Here is a 20,936-nt window from a genome sequence, read left to right on the forward strand (position 1 = left end):
ATTTATTACTCTCATGCTAGTGCTTCAGTTTGTGAGCCAGTCCGACAACATACAGTCCTGCAAGTTCGTTCAGACGATGGAACAGAGGCTACAGAAGGCCTTCGAGGATGCTGAGAAAAAGGTTCTGAATACCAAAAGCAACCTGACGATTCAGGTAAGGAGGAGGGCACGTGAGCCATGTAGTTGACAGAGGCCAATCATAGTGCAAATGTTGGCAGGTGGTGACTTGGTCCCCCATTGTAAAGCTTCCTGGGGTAAATGTTACTTTGTACTTTGGCATGTGATGTAGGCAGGAGACAGTGCCATTCCGGGGCCACTTAGTACCAGCATTGGTGAGGATGTCTGGGGTATGGATGCTGTGTCACTGTCTACCTGCTATTGCAGGTAGTTTTTATATTTATAGTTATTTTCCCATGTGAAGATTCCTCAGGCCGTTCCAATACTTTTACTATTTATTTGTTAGTTAGTTAGTTTGTTTATTTTAGTGAGAGGAGGGGAGGCAGAGACAGACTCCTGCAAGTGTCCCAACTGGGATCCACCCTGAAAGCCCACTAGGGGGCAATACTCTGCCCATCTGGGGCTGCTTCTCTGTTGCCCAGCAACTGAGCTATTTTTAGCACCTGGGTCGAGGTCATGGAGCCATCCTCACAACCCAGGGCCAACTTAGCTGGAACCATTCAAACCATGGCTGCAGGAAGGGAAGAGAGAGGGAGAGAGAAAAGAGAGGGGGAAGGGTGGGGAAGTAGATGGTTGCCTCTCCTGTGTGCCTTAACCAGGAATCAACCTGGGACTTCCACATACCAGGCTGATGCTCTACTATTGAGCCAGCCAGCCAGGACCTCTTAATGATCCAGCCGCCAAACTTCTCTACTTAACTGTACTAGCCAATGCTTGTTTTTGCTGAACTAAAAGCCTTTGCAGTGAAACCCATTTGGTTTTGAAATTGACATTTAGCATAAATGAATTACCAGCAAAGCCAATATGATATAGATAGTATATAATTTAGTTTGAATGAGAAGCTTTTATTTTCTGGACTTATCCAAAGTGGAAGTATCTCTAAAAATCTAAAAGCATGTCACAGACTTAAGATTTATGTAAGGAGTATGATTCAGCTCTTTTGTGGAAGATCTTTTTTTTTTTCTGATGTGATTTGGATCTTCCCAGGTACTGAGTCTGATCAAAGCTAGAATACACTCTCTGATTGTATGTAAGAACATACTCTGATTGTATTCAGGAAGCACAGAATTATTGACCACCTGTTATTCATCAGGCCCTGGGAGGGACACCACAGTAAAAAAGCTGCCCTTGGCCCTAGTAAGTAAGAAATCTTCCTTGGAAAAGACTACAACAGGCAATTTGAAAATTGTATCTAGATTTTAGGTGCTCTTGAATATATCAACAGCTCTTGAAATGAATGGATCATTGGGTGAATTGTTTTTATTAACCCCCTTTCTCTTTTAGCCTTGGCTGACAGGAAGCCCAGAGACAAAGTTGTTCCCTGGGTTTAGTAACCCTCTACACCCCTATATCAGTCACAGATAGCTGTATGATAGCCATTCCACAGGGACTGTCTTTAATCTGTGATTCCAGGACCTGGTCTTATAATTATAACTTTCCATTTTATTGTAGTAAATATAATGTGTGGAGCACTTGGATCTTCTGTGGAATAAGACCACATAAATAATTAATTTGTTTAGAGAAATCGTTGAAAAAGTAACATAATTATTTTTTTACTTGTGTAGCATTGCCATTAGAGGCTACGTTACAGTAGACTCAATTAGAACTTTTTGGTGCAAATGACAGAATCCAATCTCACAAGCTTACGCAAAAAGAGGAAGTGACTGGTTCATGTCACTGAAAGGTTCAAAGTTTATTTGCCTCAGGCACAGTTGGATCCAGGTGCTCACAAATCTCTCTATACAGTTAGTTCTCTCTTCATGTGTTGGCTTGCCTTGTTCTGGGCTGGCATCATCCTCAGGCCTGTGGGGTGCCCCCCAGCACCTCCAGGTTTGCCTCATTCTTACCGCTCACAGCCTTGTGGAACCAAAGTGCCTTTTTGTGTTATTCCAGTAAAAATCTAAGAGTAAAGAACTGATGGGGAACAGGGCATGACTTTCAGGGAACAATGATATGACCTTGGTCTCAGGTCTGTGGACCTCATCTTATTTATGAAGCTGGTGTTAAGCTGCCACCAACAATGGTCAGACTTTTCTTAGCCGTAAAAACTGACTGTGTTAAAGAAGGTACACATGAATGGAAAAAGTATTCTATGCTCATGAATGGGAAGACAATATTGTTAAGATGTCAGTACTACCAAGAGAGATCAAGATCCAGTGCCATCCCAATCAAAATCCCAAGGACTTTTTAAATGGAAATCCTAAAATTCAAATGGAATCTCAAGGACCCTGAATAGCCAAAACAATCTTAAAAAGTTGGAGGTCTAACACTTCCTTATTTCAAACTTTCTACACAGTTATGTCAAAACAGTGTGATACTGGCATAAACACAGACATATAAACCAATGGAACAGAATAGAGAGCTCAGAAATGAGCCCTTGCACATATGGTCAAATGATTTTTGACAAAGGTACTAAGACCAATGGAGAAAGGACAGCCTTTTCAACAAATGGTATTGAGAAAACTGGACATCCATAAACAAAAGAACAAAGTTGGACCCTTACCTAACACCATACATACAAATTAACTCAAAATGGATCAAAGACCTAAATGTGAGAGTTAAACTATTAATCTTAAAAGAAAATAGAGGAGAAAAGCTTCATGACATTGGATTTGGCAATGATTTTTTGAATATGACACCAAAAACGCAGGCAACAAAAGAAAAAATAGATAAACTGGACTTCATCAAAATTAAAAAACTTTGTGGACGAAGGACGCAGCCATAAGGCAACTCATAGAATGGGAGAAAATATTTGAAAATCATATAGTATATAATAAGGGGGTGATATCTAGATTACATAAAGAACTTCTGCAACTCAACAACAAAAATCAAACAACCCTATTAAGAAATGAGCAAAGGACTTGAATATATAGTTCTCTGAAGAAGATATGCAGATGGCCAATAAGCACATGAAAAGGTCCTCTGTTTGACTAATTACTAGGGAAACGCAAATCAACCACAAGATACCACTTCATACCTATTAGAAAGCTATAATTTAAAAAAGAATAAAACAAATGTTGGTAGAGATGTGGAGAAATTGGAACCCTTGCGCATACTGTTTGTGGGCATGTCAAATGGTGCAGCTACTGTGGGAAACAGTATGGCAGTTCCTCAAAAAATTAAACATAGAATTACCATGTACTCCAGCAATTCTATTTCTGGGTGTATAACCAATAGAACTGAAAGCAGGGACTTGAATAGGTATTTGTACACCCATTTTCATAGCAGCATTATTTACAGCAGACAAAAGGTGGAAGCAACTCAAGTGTTTATCCACAGATGAATGGATAAGTAAGTAAATGTGGGATGCTTTCATGCTAAAAAAAAAAAAAAGAATAAAAGGAGCTTAATTCTGACACATGCTACAGCTACAACATGGATGATCCTTGAGGACATTATACTAAGTGAAATAAGCGAGATACAAAAGGATAAGTAGCCTCTGATTTCATTTATAAAAGGTATTTAGTTTTGTCAAATTACTAGAGGCAAAGTAGCATGGTGGTTGCTAGGGGGCTGGGGAGAGGAAGAAATGGGAAGTTGTTATTTATTGGGTACAGAGTTTCATTTTGGGAAGATGAAAAAGTTCCAGAGAGGGATAGTGGTGATGGTGCACAATGATGTGAATCTACTTAATGCCACTGAACAAGGACAGTGCAGTACCCAAAACTGGAACAGTTGGGCTGAGGGGGCGAGGGTAGGGAACAGTTACAGGAAGCCAGAGGCCAGAGCTGCCCACCAGAAGCTTTGACACCCCCCCCCCCAGGGAAACCCCAGCACCAATACCTGAGGTCACTCTCCCTCTCCCCTTTAGCTGAGGCGGGCGGGGGTGGGGTGGGCAGAGGAGCCCACTGTGGTGGTGGTAGTCCGCAAGCGTCTGCCTCTGGGGGCGCCCAGCAGGATGAGAGGGGGCGGCAAGTGGATCTGGAGGAGGACGGAGCAGACAGACTGTCACCACGTGCAAGGACTTCCTGCTGCATCCGTTTTTCAGATCTCGTCTGTGGGATAATTTGTCCATACACTGACCCAGAAAACCTCATTTTCCAGTAACAGAAAACTGACTTAGACAAGATGCAAGAAAAACACCACACCATCTCATGTTCACACTTACATGTTCTGTATTGAAATTCATAGACCACAAGGACATGTAATCACTCTCTAAAGAAGCTATACCGGAAAGTTCTGCCCGTTTTTGGAATAAAACAAAATACAAATTTTTCGTACCGTCAATAAACTTTATTAAATAATATAATTGCTATTATTATTAATGATTTCTTGCCAGTGTGAGGGCAATTTGTATATCCCATTTTTGAAAAATGTTTTATCTTTTGATGTGAAAAATTGAACCAGTGCTTGTTTGATATCTTCTTCATTTTTGAATTTTTTGCCCTTCAAAAAATTTTGTAAGGACAAAAACAAGTGATAGTTGGAGGGTGCTAAGTCCGGGGAATATGGTGGATGCGACTGTAGCATTTCATGCTTCTGTAGCATTTCTTCCTTGTTGAAATTCGTAAAAATTACAGTGGTGTAAATGAACTTTATCAGTAGCCATGGGTACACTATCGCTTCACACATAAGACTAACGTGAATCAACTTTGTTTTAGTTAATTTGCTACGTCAGTATGTATACATTAAGTGATAAAAATAGAGAGGCACACATGTGCCAAATAAACATGTGCTTACGTGTCAAAACTTGTTGTGATAGAAATGGACAGAACTTTCCGGCAGACCTTATATTTTATATTTCTGAATTTCTTCATAATCCGGTTCAGTCACTGTTACTAGGTGGGTGTATGTTGTCTGTCCTTTTAACCTTAGAATTCCTCAAAAGTTTGACTCAGGCTTTCTCTGTCTGAGCACTTGAGTCCTCCTTAAATTTAACATTCCTCTGCTCTATTTCTGTATTGTCAGAACCGTAAGCGTAATCAGAGACAATTTAGCCCCTGGAAAGGACGCACGCATACACCAGTGGTTAAAACCTGTAGTCAGACTGCCCAGGTTTGAATCCGGGCTCTGTCACTTCGTACCTTGGGCAAGCCCTCGATCATTCTGGGCCTCAGTTTCCTCCTCTGTGAGAGGGAGTCACAATTAGACACGCCTGCTAGGGTTGTGGTGAGGATTAAATGAGATAACGTGCCCTTCGCATGACGCCTGGCACATAGCGAGCGATCAGTGAGTGATGGCTGTTGTTATTCTTGTCTCTTCCTCGCTCTTTCCCCACCTCCCTTTCATTCCTACCCTCAACTGCTTAGACTTCTCCTCCCACGGCCTCCATGAGACAGACCCTCATCTTATTTGGCATGTCTCCCTCCCCTTTCCTCCTGTGTCGATTCAGATTGTGAGCACGTCCAACGCCTCCCAGACCGTCACCTTGGTGTACGTGGTGGGCAATCAGAGCTCTTTCCTCAACGGCACGGTCGCCAGCAGCCTCCTCCGCCAGCTCTCGGCTGAGCTGGTGGGGTTCTACCTCACCTACCCGCCGCTCACCATCGCTGAACGTGAGTATGTCCCTGCCATTCCGGGACTCGGCCACTTTCCCTGGGGCCTTTCTCCACTTTGCAGACGCCCATTGTGCCTGGCTGCATTCTAACTCTCTCGTCATAAAACAACAACTGGAATATGTGATGTGTGGGGATTGAATCGATGACAAGTTTATTGCACATTGAAAAAAAAAAAAAAAAAAAAGCACTTGCTGGGTGCCTTTGCTGTCCACCTATCTCTTATCTCATTTAATCCTTGCAACCACCCTCCGAGGGAGGTGCAAAGTCAGCACCGTTTGCAGACGAGAAAACGGTTTGTTTTTAATAAAACGTCTACACTCCGTCAGCTAGTGAGATGTGGAAGTCTGGGGTTTGAAGCCAGGCATCTGCCTCCGCATTTATAATCCTGCCTGGTACGGTGCCTGTCCTCATGGTGATATGGATTGTAAGGTTGCCCCCAGCTCTGCCGTCAGCAAATGCCGGGCCTTCAGCCCTTGCCCTGGCTGTAGATGTCAGCGCAGCTCATTTGCAATCAGCACTGTGACTTCACTTGATGATGTCCCTCTAGTCTTGTGGCCTCGTCTTCCTCTAAGTTACATAATCTTCATTCCTATGCAGTAGGTGTAGGCTTCGAAGACGATGCGGCTTACATTCTGTCCCCAAACACTTACTTGGTAGCCAAAGGAAGTAAAGATTTGTGTTCTTAAGTTTAAGTGTTGGTACATTTCTCAAGGTTGCTGGGCAAGTGTTTCTTAAAAAACACATATTAGCACAATTCTTTCTGTTTCTGTGTTTGCTTTCGATATTATAAATAAATGAGATGATGTGTGTGGATGTGCTTAAACACAGGGGAGTCATTTAGATTTTTTTTTTGGAATATTTGTTTAATAGCAAGCTTTTGGGAATTTCCATGTAGTAAGGGAAGATAACTGGATTGTATGGAAGCGATGATGTCCTAAAAGAAGGCATTGTGTGACATGGCAGCATGTGAAGAATTTATTTTCTTTGATATTTTGATAATAACCACAACTAGGATTTATTGAGCACCTACTGGGTGGCAGACAATGTTCTATGCCCTTTACCTCTATGAACACTGATGGTCACTGCACCTATTAAAAAAATGGTAGTTGCAAGCATTTGGCTGCCGAAATTAGTCCTTGACATTGGGGAGATCCAGTCAAGAGCTAATCATCCCTAAAAATGGTAGTGGTAGTTGGATATTTTTAAAGGGAAAGCTACAGCTAAGGCAGGTCCTAGCTGTGGGTCTTGGTAATCATGTGCCACTTCAGAAGGTTCTGATGGGAAAACTGGAAGAGCAGACAGGCACGGTCCCTAGAGAACTTTCATCTGAGCATTTTAGTTTTCTGAGCAGCAAGGTAGTTTTAGCCTGTAGGTCATAGAGCTCCTCAGAAGGCTAAGTCAGGTGTCAGCTGCTTCATATTTTGTCAACTCTGTGCCTTTAACAATATTTTACATAGAAAAACTTCTGGACGTAATTTGGTGTGTTTCCTCTTTGTTTTAGCCCTGGAGTATCCCAACCTTGACATATCAGAGACAACCAGAGACTACTGGGTAATTACAGGTAATCTCTTCTTTTATTTCCCCTTTTCATGTCAAAATAAAAAAGAAATCCTTAAAAAGTTTAAACTGCATGATAGGGTTGAGGTCCTTTTTCTGGTCCTGTCCTGTAAGTCAAGGAGTTGCTTTCATGAGACAGAAGTGGGTGGAGTAAACTGAAACAAACAAACAAATCACACTGAAGATGCATGTTAGATAACCAGTTCAAAGTAGCACACTGAAAGTCCCGCTAGTGGCCCCTTCTTTGCTGAAAGTGGGCAGATCAGAAGGTGTAACATTTACCGGTGGACGTCCAGGGCGTGTCTGTGTGAATGGCTGTCTGTTTCAGGATGGCGGGCCTTTCTGCACTGCCCTCCAAAATGCCAGCAAAAGCCCGAGGAATGCCAGGCAAGCACTGTCCTCTCTCCCCTGGCACGAGGCCCACACCCACACCAATCCTGGGGGAGCCCAGGCGTGTCCTGACAGTGAGGGAGGATGGAAGGAGAAGGGTGTTTTGGTGGCATTTTCTTTTTTTTTTTCTCTGTGACATTTCCCAGCTGAGCTTTCTGAAACAGCAAAACATTTCTTGTTTTTCAAAAAATCAGACAGTAGTCCTGAAAATCAGAGAGGCAATGATGGGAAGGAAAGAGAGAAGGGAGATATTTATAGGAGAAAAAGTGACCAGCTGGCTGTAAAGGAAAAGGACAAGAGGTCAAAGGTATTCATCTGCGAGGGCTGCCACAGAAAGTACCACCGACTGGGGTGCAGTGGGGGTTTCAACAATTCTAGAGGCTGGGAGTCCGGCATCAAGGTATCAGCAGGGTTGGTTTCTTCTGAGGCTCTCTCCTTGGCTTACAGATGGACATCTTTCCTCTGTCTTCACATGGTCTTCCCTCTGTGTGTCTAGGTCCTCATTTCCTCTTATAAGGACACCAGTCACATTGGATTAGGGTCCACTTAAATGACCCCGTTTTACATCAGTCACCTCTTGAGAGGGCTTATCTCCAAGTATAATCACATTCTGAGGGACTGGGGATTAGGACTTCAACATCTGGATTTTGGGAGGACACAGGCCAGCCCATAACAAGCAGGGAGGAAGATCGTGCAAGTCGTGGGAGAGGTGCCGGGCAAGGAGGCCCGTCTAAAACCCTCTTCTGCGCCCTCCACTCGTCCCCCACGTGCTGTCCCAAGCAAGGTGCGCTGCTGCCTAAACACTGACCAAGGAGCACACCGCCCTGCTGGACGGGACCTGCTCAGGTCCTCTCCTGGATTGCAGGAAATGGCTTTTCTTTATCCCCTGCAGAGCTGTGGGTATACAGAGGTTTTCTTTCTTACCTGCTAAGACAGACTAAAGAAATGTCTTAAAGAATAAAAAAAAATAACTCATCAGAGTTTATGCCCAGGAGAGACAGTGCTAACACAGCAACACATTTTTTAGTCAGCAGGTTATATAACATTTACAAAATCATTTTTTTTTTTTCTTCCACCAGGAATGCTGCTTTTTAATTTGCAGAGGTTTCCCCCCTTCTGGTAACTTTAAGAGTTACATCAGATGTAAACGGGGTATTCTAGACAGCCTCCTGTTTCCACCTTTCCTCATGTACCTGTGTCTTGCCTTGCCCCTACTGTAGTGATATAACCTTAATAAAGAACTCCGCACACGGTCTTGTCAGGATTCTCCTGGGACCCAACGCCCTGTCCCCTCACCTGTGTCACCCTCGCTTGTTATTGCTGTGTGGCTGTTGGTGATCAGAAGAAACGACGGCCATTATCGCCGTGTTTGGGGCTAGTTGGATCAGTTCGTGCTCCGCGGGGACCGAAAGCAGGCTCAGCATGATCCTCCTTCCTTCTCTTTGGCTCATGACCTCTTTCTAACCCAATCGGCAGCCGCCACCAACCTTTTACCATTAGTTACAGAAGGAGTAGGAGATTGGGAACTGCGGGATGGAGATAGCTCTGTTCACCCTGTTCAAACCCACAGCCCCTTGAATAACCAACCATTCTGCTTTTTACTCCCAGACATTCGTCACGGGCGCCCTGTCTACTGCCTGTTGCTAACTTGGAGCAACTTTCCTTTAGTTGATGTTATAAAACCCTGACATGTTTCATCTCTGTGCCCACTGAACTTATATTAAATATGGTTTGCACACTGTACCTTTCCCCCTCCATAAGTGTGGGTCTCTCTTTAGTGGAAAATCACTTCAGTGGAAAATCATTGGCCGAGGGTGACTCCTGCTGTCCCGTCTTTACGGAGAACCCAGGGGCTCCCCTGCTGTCCAGGGACCTTGCAATCAGGCGGGATGGATGTGTGCAGACCAGTATTGCTGCCTGACAGGGGTGAGTGCCCAGCGTGGGTTTGGAATCTGTATTTCACCCACCAGAGTCATATATTGCAGACCCAGCCATCATAGGATTTCTCTGTTCTCGGCTCTGCTGCGTATGATCCGAGTGTGTCCCTGAGTCAGTCACTCCGACCCTGTGGGTGTCACACTCTCCCCCTCAGGATCAGGAGATGATCCGAGCTAAACATTCAGGTTCTTTGGCTCTGAATTTGTGGGATTCGACCACAAATAAAACAGTTTAGATTGAGTACAGAAAGCCGAGCCAGGCCTGATCACGGGGATCCTGAGGGTCCAGCGCAATTTTAAATAAAGACTAAGAGACCAGTGATGGAAAAGTCACCAAATTTTCTGGACAAAGCTCCTGTGAACACAGCTGGAGACTTGCCTGCCTCCTCTAAGCCGAGTCAGTGGTAGCTGAGGGTGGGGTCAGGGTCCAAACTCCCCTCCTGCTTCCATGCCGCTGGGAGAGACGGGGTGCACAGCCCTCTCTGCTTCCTTCCGGGGTGGAGGGGAGGGCCTGGTGCGCCTCGGGGGAGGAGAGGAGCCACCATCCTGGAACACAGTTCTGTGTCGTGTTATTTCTTCCTCTGCGAAGGGTGTGTCCGGCAAAGAAGAGGGCAACAACAAAGCTACCAGCTACGGGCACTCTCACAAGTGCTTCCTGTCACTGTGCAGGAAGCAGTTTTAAAAAAATAAAGTATCTCTTCTTCACAAGGACACAATCAAGAGTAGAGCATGATCCCCTGTTTTCAGATAGGGAACCAGGGCCCAGCGGAACTAAGCAACTTGCCAAGAACACTCAGTAAGGGGGAGGCCGGATCCCAACCCAGGCGCCTGGCTCCAGCCCCCGCTCTTGCCCCGCCGCCTCCTACGGGCACGTTCCCCGTTCTCGCAGCGGAGAGAGCGATGAGGCGCATGGGAGCTGTCCAGGTGCTGATTCCATGTAACTGGGAGGTTCCCACGCCTCCGACGGCTTCCCTGGGAGGTTTGTTGTTCTCAATTTTTAAATATTGTGATAAAATACACATAACATGAAATTTATCATTTTAATCATTTTTAAATGTTAAATACAGTCCCAGCGGCGTACCACCGTCACTCTGTCTGCTTCTGGGACCACCTGGTGTCTCGGGCTATCTCCGTCTCTGATGTCTGCCCTTGAGTCATCACTGGGATTCCATGAAGTAGTCAATCCATGGTGCTGCCCCTCGATGTCCTGTGTTCCCTCTCGCACTCTGTCCATTGGTCAGGAGAGGCTAACTTAGAAGTAATCCTTCAGCAGAGGATTGTGTGATTTTTCTTTCTTTCTTTTTTTTTTTTTTTTGTATTTTTCTGAAGCTGGAAACGGGGAGAGACAGTCAGACAGACTCCCGTATGCGCCCGACCGGGATCCACCCGGCACGCCCACCAGGGGGCGACGCTCTGCCCACCAGGGGGCGATGCTCTGCCCCTCCGGGCGTCGCTCTGTCGCGACCAGAGCCACTCTAGCGCCTGGGGCCATCTTTGCCCCAGTGGAGCCTCGCTGCAGGAGGGGAAGAGAGAGACAGAGAGGAAGGAGAGGGGGAGGGGTGGAGAAGCAGATGGGCGCTTCTCCTGTGTGCCCTGGCCGGGAATCGAACCCAGGACTTCTGCACACCAGGCCGACGCACTACCACTGAGCCAACCGGCCAGGGCCTTGTGTGATTTTTCTAAAGGGGCATCTCTGAATTAGCAAGAACGCAGCTCTCCTGTCGATGGCCAGCAGCTGGGCTGTGCTGGGGGACTCCGCGGGGTCTTGGTGGGGCCTGCCACAGTGGAGACAGCGTAGGAGTGTCTCATGTTTGTTGGCAAGAGTTCTGCTGACTGCTGAGCTGGGAGTCCCTTACAAGGGCTCTGGAAAGAGAGCTGCTTTATACCCTCCATGGGGATTATTTAGCATTTATGGCCTCAAAGAAGTAATTTCAGAGACTCAGCTGTGGGTTTTACTTCTCTTGATCAGTTCAAATATCGTTCTCTGTATCTCACTGTCATCAGCTGCTGGTTTGGCCCTGAGTAGAATGCAATCGTAACGACATGTTCTTTGTATCCAAGCTATTTCCCTGTCCAAGTAGATGGGTGGCATTAATGGTCCTTAGCTGGATTGTGGTAGAACAAACTCTAGTAAATGAAAAATCTTGCATCCTGGTGCATATAAGTTTTGGTTTCTTAAAGATGAAGATTGTTTTAGCATTTTCAGTTTCAGGGATGGCGGTGTTTGAAATACATAGGCAGTGCTTGTGTATTTGGGATGAAGTGTGCTTCCCAAGGGACTTGGAGGAAGGACTGGATTTGGGGGGTTGACAGCAAAAGGCAGCCACCCCCATAGTTGGTGACTGCTGCAGTCCTAGCCCTAGTGTTCATTGAAACCCTGCCCCGTGCACTGGCCACCGCCCGGAATGCCATCGTCATGCCTTACCGTTGATGGCAGATGTCCTGGGGTAGATGAGGCTCCGCAGTGGAGGGAGGAAAGAGGAGTTTCATGTACCTTCTGTGCACAGGGCTCTGTGCTGCGCTCCGGTATGCGCCTTGTCTCATTTCAACCATAGATCTCCTTAGGATAGATCTGCTGTGATGTGGGCTTGTCCCTTTTTACAGAGAAGGACTTGGACTCAGAGAGGGCCAGTGGCTTGCCGAAAGTTTCACAACTGACGAGAGCTCACCCTTTCTATCACGCCGTCTTGCTCTCAAATGAGGAGAGTACCCGAGAGGCCCTGGGCAGCTTTGGAGTGGCTCTCAGAAGGACCACAGAGGAGGGAGACATGAGAACATTGGAGAGGGTGGTTTGCCAAGGTGTAAGGGGCCGACTCACAGGATGGAGCTTAGATTCCACAGCAAAGCTGGTGAGAAGGAAAAATAAAATTAGGGTAACCCTGAGCCAGAGATACTGAGTGGGAACCAGCAAAAAAATCCAATTAGCTCTACCGGTATCTAAGCTGTATTCCCATATGGACTCTTAACAGCACTCATAAACCTGCAATAAGGTCTGGATATAACACAGCAGCCTTAGGCAAGTCATGACTCATGGAGGAGAGCCCAGGCTTTGGGTTTGAAACCTCACCTTTCTGGTTGCTAGCTGTGACCTTTGACAAGTCACTTAACCTTTCCAGTATCTATAACAAGTGGATAGTGATTCCTAACTCCTGAGGCAGTTGTGAGGGCCAAGCGAGGTAAGGAGGGCCAAGCCCGCCTGTGAGGTGGGGCCATGGTGCTTAGTGGCTGGTGCAGGGATGGTGGTGGCTGTGGTTCTGAGTCAGCAGGCGGCCTGTCCTCTGAGCAGCCCCTCTGCCTTCTGCATCCGCAGTGCTGCAGGGCGTGGACAATTCACTGGTGGGTCTGCACAACCAGAGCTTCGCCCGGGTCATGGAGCAGCGCCTGGCCCAGCTGTTCATGATGTCCCAGCAGCAAGGTCGGCGGTTTAAACGGGCCACCACCCTGGGAAGCTACACCGTGCAGGTAGGTGTCTTCTAACAACTGTGTGTGTGTGTGTGTGTGTGTGCGCGCGTGCATGTGCGCGCGCGCTGCATACAGAGGAGCAGCTACGCCGCAGACTGACCAAACCATTTAACCAGCGCTGCTCGCAGAGTGCAAGGACAGGATCATAACCTCAAAATCCTGAAAGGAGGTAAGACTTAGCTACAGCCCGACAGTCTCACTACTAGATTATAAGGGAAAGGAGGTCCCGGAACAAAATCTGCACATATTCAACAAGAAGTTAGAGGTCAGCAGGCACAGGCCACTCACCGCCCGGTTCCGTGGGCTGGGTGAAGTCCCAGCTCCCGCTTCCAGGCCCTCTCACCAACAATTGCTGGGAACAGCAGGTGCACCCGTCCATATTCCAGGTGCAGGGTTCTCTTATCCTTATTTAGTCAGTTTCAACAAATAGAGCCTTCTAAGTTTTTAATGGACATGTGACCACACAGGCAGATAGGCTAGGGAGCCGTAGCAGACACTGCTGGTGCTCTGCCCAATTCCCCTTACCACTTCTATCAGTGCCAACAGCCACCTTGAGTCTTTATGGAAGGGTTGCTCCTGAGTTGTCAGAACCCACTTTGCCCACACCATGATCGCCGGAAGTGCCTGGGAATTAACCAGCGGTGGGGGGTATAAATACCCCAGCTCCCTTGTCTCCTGGTTGGGAGAATTCTGAAATGTATGTTTTAGATCAGTGGTAGTCAACCTAGTCCCTACCACCCACTAGTGGGCGTTCCAGCTTTCATGGTGGGCGGTAGCGGAGCAACCAAAGTGAAAATTAAAAGGTAGATTTAACTATAGTAAGTTGTTTTAGAAAGATTTATTCTACCAAACTTAGTGACAATCCGACATAAAGTACTTGGTAAGTAATTATTATTATATGCTTTAACTTGCTGTAACTCTGCTTTATAAATTTTATAAAGTAAAGTTATTTCCCTACTTTATAAATCACCATTACTGTGGAACCGGTGGGCGGTTAGAAAATTTTACTACTAACAGAGATACAGAAGTGGGCGGTAGGTATAAAAAGGTTGACTACCCCTGTTTTAGATAATTTCTAGAGCTTTCTACAGAACTAAGCTTTAATTATCCACTGTGGTAACTGGCTCAATAACACACCCATTGTTCTCATCCTCCCTCCCCACCCCTGTATCACCTACTCACCTTCCTGTCAGTTCTTGTCACCTCTCAGATAAACTGGAAGCCCTCAACTCTTCTCACTGCTCCTAGGGAACCTAACAGAAGACAGTAGCCCTCCTCAGAGTAGGGACTCTGAGCCTCCAGATACTTTGTCTAGTTCAAGCAAGAGTGGGACTCTGACCTATGCTTGTCAATCCACGTATCTTGAATAGACCTAATTTCACTAAATGACAGTCCATTTCTAACGTTTGTTATGCTAATTAACAAAGCTCTGTTAAACAAGATAAATTACCTAAGAGCATTCCTGGTAGCTGCCTCCAGACAGGGCGTCCACATGGGGATCTAGCCCACTGTCCCTGGGGTGTGAAATCATGATTGGGAACTCACCACACCATGAGTGTAACTTAACTCAAACACACATGCATAGTATCACACTGTCTAAGAGCAAGCTTTAAAGGAAATTACAGACATGATCACAATCTACCCTCAGATCGTGTCCTCAGGGCAGTCTTTTTTTTTTTTTTCTTTTTTTTTTTTTTCTTTTTTCTGAAGCTGGAAACAGGGAGAGACAGACAGACTCCCGCATGCGCCCGACCGGGATCCACCCGGCACGCCCACCAGGGGCGACACTCTGCCCACCAGAGGGCGATGCTTTGCCCATCCTGGGCGTCGCCATGTTGCGACCAGAGCCACTCCAGCGCCTGAGGCAGAGGCCACAGAGCCATCCCCAGCGCCAGGGCCATCTTTGCTCCAATGGAGCCTTGGCTGCGGGAGGGGAAGAGAGAGACAGAGAGGAAAGCACGGCGGAGGGGTGGAGAGGCAAATGGGCGCCTCTCCTGTGTGCCCTGGCTGGGAATCGAACCCGGGTCCTCCGCACGCTAGGCTGACGCTCTACCGCTGAGCCAACCGGCCAGGGCCTCAGGGCAGTCTTATAAGTGTAAACAACCCCTCTTCTGGAACTTCTTCCCTGCTTGAGCCAGCATGTGCCCTGAGGGAGACTGCAGGTCTCACATTCGGTCCCTTGCTCTATTGGATATGACTTTGATTCTAAATGTCTTTGTGGCCTGTGCCAGCCTCGCCCCGAGGTAAAGTGGTGGTTAATTTCCTGTGCTAGGTTGGTGATTTCCCCTCTGTGGTTTCAGTGTGAACACTGTTATTCACACTTCTCCGAACAACAGACAGGACGTGGCTCAGAGGGCAGGGAAATGGGATTTGCCTCTGTGGAAGGGGGAGGCAAATTATTATATTTACTAATAACACCTACAATCCTGGTGTTATCAGAGAAGCTAAAAACCTAACAACATTCTGCGTGTTGACAAGGGCCCGGTGAGATGTGCTCTCTTCTGAGGACCCAGTGTGCCAGCAAAGTCCTAGAGTTGCCAGCAAAGTCGGAGCGAAGCGAGTGGGGATTTGTTTCTGCAAATCTCTAATTTACAGACTGTAGATCACCTTCTAACATGACCCTTGGAGAAATCTTGGTAAAAAGGATGTGCTAATAAACTGAAATTGAGTAAAGTTATTAGATATTTGAAAGCTCATTCACCTTTTACCTGGTTGTACTAACATCCCCCCCCCCAAGCACACACAGAATAACATGCCCGAGTTTCCCAAGTAAAATTCACTCCACATAACTGTTGGAATCCATGGGAGTCCAAAAGAGCAGAGTAACAGGCTTTATTGAAAGGAAGAAACCCTGCCGGGCACTTCTGGGGAGAAGAGCAGCGCTGGTTACAGACTAGGGGCGAGTTATATAGTGTTTGGGAGAGCCTGAGGGGATACTGAGGCAAAAGTCCTGGTATGTTTCCTTTTACAGTTTGAGGATTTCAGCTTTCTGGAATGCTCCTTCTTGGGGCAGGTCAACCAACTTCTTGGAATTCTTCTGTCTCAGGGGCAATAGTCCCATAAGGGTGAGGTCTGACAGATAAGCGGAACATCAAAAGGGCAGTTTGGAATTCACATATCTATCAATAACTTACATCATCTTTCCACACAGAGGCCTTTCTTTTGGGACCTGATAATTTTAATAGATGAGCTACCTTCATGAATATGGAGATTTAGAGGCCTAGAACTTAAAGATATTTTGCTGGTAAATATATTTGAAAGAATGAGTCCAAAGGAGAAATACATATGACCAGTAAATAATTTAAAATGTTTGACTCCACTTATCATGAAGGTGATGCAAGTTTTAACTGCTGTAAGGTCACATTTTCACCTACTGAGGATGAATAAACAGGGACTACTCAGTGTTGATGAGAATGTAGGGAAATGGGTACTTTCAAACAGTAAATGGAGGGTGTTGAGCGGTTTAGACAAGAACCTTTTAGGTGGTCACAGACTCATTCCCCAATATTCATTTTGAAGAAATAGAGGTAAACACAAAGACAAAAGGGTGAGAGCAGTATTTCTCAGTATCCAGGAAATGGTCTTCCTCTAAGGGGCCCTGAGGCCAAGGGCCTCTGGCCCCATCAGCTTGGGTAAGGCTGCATCCTGTAGCCCCTTTGATGATTCCCAAGGCATACTGGCAAACCAAAGACTCTAAAAAGACCTGTAGTAAAGAAATCTCCTTTCAACATATTATATGGTTTCTAAAGTTAGTAAGACCCTTGTTTATAGTAATATCTGCATTTCTCTAACATTTTGTTGTGAACCTGTTCAAACCCACAGAAGCATTAAAAAAGGATATGGTAAACACCCACATTCTCACCATCTAGGTTCTACAACTAACAGCTTCTACTATGTTACTGTTTTATATTTGATAACATATATCATTCCCACACCACAGATCAGATTGGGACTGTTCTAGAACTTTATGTAAATGGAATCATACAATATGTTCTCTTTTGTATAAAGTTTTGTTTTTATTTTTTACTTGGGGTAGTGTTTTTGAGTGACTCTCACTCAAATGAGTGGATTAGTAATCCATGTTGTTGTGTTATTTGACAGTTCATTTTTTGTTGCTGAATAATATTCCATTATATGAATATACTACTATTTACTCAATCTTCTGCTGATGGATACCTGGGCCTTTCCCAGTTTTTAGCTATAATAAAGCTGCTATGTACATTATTCTGCAGGTCTTTCTATGGCTATGTACTTTCATTTCTCTTGGGAGTTGAATTGCTAGTTCATAGGGTTGGTGTATGTTCTTTCTGTAAGAAACTGCCAGATGTTTTTCCAAAGTGTACCTTTCTACACTTCCACCAGCCAGATGCGGAGTTCCACTCACTCTATATTCTTGCTAACACTTGATGTTGTCAGACCTTATTTTAGCCATTCTCGTGGGTGATAGTGGTGTCTCATGTCCTAAATTTGAATTTACCCATTGAGTACTTTTTATAGGCTCATTGGCTATTTTGATGTCTTCCTTTGTGAATCGTCTGGTCAGATATTTTTTTAATGCATTTTTATTAGGTTGTCATATTATCCATTTTTCATTGTTATATATATCATAAATACCAAGGGGTGTGGAAATATGTAGAGTTATAAAGACCAGTAATAAAAGGAACCCATACCCAAAGGATAAGAATGTTATTTTCATCTTACCTCAGAAGCTTTTTATGTGTCTTCTTTTATTATACATACTTTCTTTCATTCTATCAGAGTTGAGTGTGCTTCTGAATTTTGTATTAAATCATGCTTGTATTTTCTGTATATGTTTTACCATCCATGTGTGTATCCTTAAACGGTACGCCACTTGGTTTTGCCTGTTTTTGAATTTTATATTCTGTGATTTTTTTCCCTCAATCACTCATATTGATACAAACAGCCGGAATTCATTTCTACTGCTCTATAATATTTCATTGTGTGACTACAGGGGGTCCTCGGATTATGACACAGTTCCATTTCTACAACAGTGACATAACCTGAATTTTGGTGTAAGTTGAAACACACACTAGCCTAACACAAACGGAACACTTGTGCTTTTAACAGTCCAAAATGGTGTAGGTAAATGTACTGGGGAACGCCAACTCCCTCGCTCTTGGGCCGTGTTACTGTGTATTCTTCCGCTGTGGCGAACAAACTAGTTCACCCACGTCGTCTGTAAGTACAGTGCTAACAGCATAACCTGAAACACATCTCAATTTTTTAAAGTTTTTATGAGAGTGAGCATCGTAAACTCGAAATGTCATTATGTTGAGACTGTCGTAACCTGAGGAGCCTCTGTAATACCATAACTCATTTATCCATTCTACTGTTAGTGACTTTTGAATTTTCAGGTTATTTTGCTATTAACAATGCTGCTATAAACATTTTTGAAATATCTTTCAATATCCTATGAACCCATAAACTGTAATATACACTTTGGAACAACATTATACTGTACTATAATGTCTATCAATTGTTAATTTTAATAGTGAAAAGTTGATAACAACCTAAATGCTCAAAAATGAAGGGCTAGTTAAGTGTATGAGGCATGCATAAAGTAGAATATTATGTAGGTATTAAATTTTATGTTTTATGTATTTGTAATGATTTCTAATTGTTGGTTACAGTGCTGAAAAATGAGTAACAATTTACGTGTTTAACAATAAAGGAATTACTAAATAAGTTTATGAGGTGCGAGTTAGAATGTAGGAATTAACATTTATGCTTTTATTATATTTAAGATCATTTAAGGAAACAAGGGAACATAGCAATGTTATACTATATAGAGAGTATTATAAATAATTTTGTAAAATAATAAATAAAAGTTTTATGTGGGAATAAATAAAGAATAGAAGCAAATAGTTCAGAATGGTTATAGTCATTAGCTTGGTGGAGGGAGTACAGACTGTTTTTATTTTGTCTCATTTCTTGATGCCTTTCTGTTATTTTCAAATTTTCTGTAGTGAATATGCCTAAGTTGTACAGTGAGGAAAAGCAACAAAGGTTATTTTAGAAAAAGAACTTTGAGTCTCTAGGTACTGCTTTTACCAGAGATCTTTTGAATTGTGGACATGTAAGTTCATTTTTCCCCCTCTCTGGCAATTGCAGGAATTTGAAATTAGAAATCTTGTTTGAGAATAACTTAACATGCCCTGAATTAATGTGGAGGCCTATTTTCAAATGAGGCCAGAGTTCTCTGGAGGGTGGAAGACATCACCATTTCAGCATTTTCTTCTCCAGTCTCACACTGTGCTCTCCAGATGTTCGTATTTCTCCTCCCTGTCTCCCCCTCCAGCAATAGCAGGGCTTCTGGCAGTCTTGGTAATATGCAGGTACCTTGAGGTTGCTGTCTTAAATACCCTCTGTGGGTCCGGTTGGCCACGGAAGGCTTCGGCAGGCAGGGGCAAGCCTGCGATCGCCCGAGTGATTGTGGGGTCTGTGCTGGATGCCCAGTAAACATGGCTTCTTGTTTCCTGAAAGATGGTAAAGATGCAGCGGGTGCCAGGACCCAAGGACCCAGCGGAGCTGACTTACTACACCCTGTACAACGGGAAGCCTTTGCTGGGGACTGCAGCTGCCAAGATCCTGAGCACCATTGACTCCCAAAGGATGGCCTTGACCTTGCATCACGTGGTCCTTCTGCAAGCTGATCGTAAGGGGATAGTCTTTCCATTCATTATTTGTAACGCCATTGAATGTTTGCTGCAAATCAAAGTGATTCCCTAAGCTTCTGTTAATGGACCCAGAGCTAAACATATTTCTGTACTGGAAGGTTTTAAAATCGATCAGCTGTGTGTGTGAAGCCATAGGTGCTGGGTAAAAGTATGTTGTGAATATAAGAATGATAGTAATGATATTTCTATGCCCAAATCCTACCCACTTGTCCTCCTTGGTATAGTCTATTGAATAGCTAAAAAAAAAAATCATCGTAGCTGAGATTGTATTTGTTTACTGGGGAATTAAAGATAATTTGATTCAATAAGCATTTCTAGAGTCCCACAGGAGCTGCCTCGGTGCTGGAAGACCTGGTCCCTGCCTTTAAGGAGCAGAAAGGAGTGGACTGCGGAAGCGCTACAAGAGGCAATGTGATACAGGCATGGGCAGAGGGAGAGTGCGCTCTGAAGAGCATCTGGAAAGAGCGGGCAGAGAAAGCAAAAATAATAGCTGCCCCTTTGAATACCCTCCCCTGTGGCAGCTGTGTGCTCATTGCTTTACATGGATTTTCTCACTTTCTCCTCTCACTGGAGCAACAGAAGGGCAACAGTGGAAGGTTGAGAGCATGGTGGGAGAGAGATCGTATTACAGCAGAGGTGCATGGAGCCTTTGGGATTACCCAGAGGCTGGACTAGGACTCAGAGAGCTGGGATCCAGGCCCTGTTCTGCTTGGCTCCAAAGCTGCTATCTCTCCACCTTGCTTCTTTGTCTTCCCTAAATCTGCTTGGTCCTCTCAGTTCCTTCCTCAGGGATGTCTTCCCTTTTCTCTATTTCATCATTAGGTCCTCTTGGACTTTGCAGGTGCTTCCCAAATAACTCAGCCTCCGTCATGTTGCCATTAATGTACCGTCCCTGCTGTAATTAGAGTCATTACATGCACTTTGGAAAACACAGATTCTGATCTTACATCGACTCCATTAAAAATATATACATATTTGATGGTTCTTGCTCACAGAATAAAATCCAAACTCAGTAAAATGGATCTTTCAAGCCCTTCATAACAGGTACTCAACCAGGGTTCAGATCCCTCCCCAGCCTGGTCTCTGGCCACTTTTCCAGCCATACCTCCTACTTTTCTCTCTGTACCTAGTGCTCCAGCCACACACATCCCGTTTCTCTGACGCCTCCCTCCATCCGGAAGTGGAGTGCCCTCCCCCCATCTTTCTTAGTTCCATCG

The 20,936-nt window shown here is 44.8% G+C and overlaps 1 protein-coding gene across 5 annotated transcripts in view; it reads left to right on the forward strand.

Annotated features, from left to right (window-relative positions):
- Window positions 1–20,936, forward strand: part of KIAA1549L (KIAA1549 like) — a 289,877-nt gene that overhangs the window by 167,673 nt on the left and 101,268 nt on the right. For all 5 annotated transcript variants that reach the window (XM_066251226.1, XM_066251227.1, XM_066251228.1 and 2 more), the window contains 5 exons: window positions 21–154; window positions 5,510–5,672; window positions 7,177–7,236; window positions 12,870–13,021; window positions 19,526–19,697. In XM_066251226.1, coding sequence (XP_066107323.1) covers window positions 21–154; window positions 5,510–5,672; window positions 7,177–7,236; window positions 12,870–13,021; window positions 19,526–19,697 — 681 coding nt within the window. The remainder of the gene's footprint in view (window positions 1–20; window positions 155–5,509; window positions 5,673–7,176; window positions 7,237–12,869; window positions 13,022–19,525; window positions 19,698–20,936) is intronic.

This window comes from Saccopteryx bilineata, chromosome 1 (assembly GCF_036850765.1).
Source record: "Saccopteryx bilineata isolate mSacBil1 chromosome 1, mSacBil1_pri_phased_curated, whole genome shotgun sequence".
Lineage (NCBI taxonomy): Eukaryota > Metazoa > Chordata > Mammalia > Chiroptera > Emballonuridae > Saccopteryx > Saccopteryx bilineata.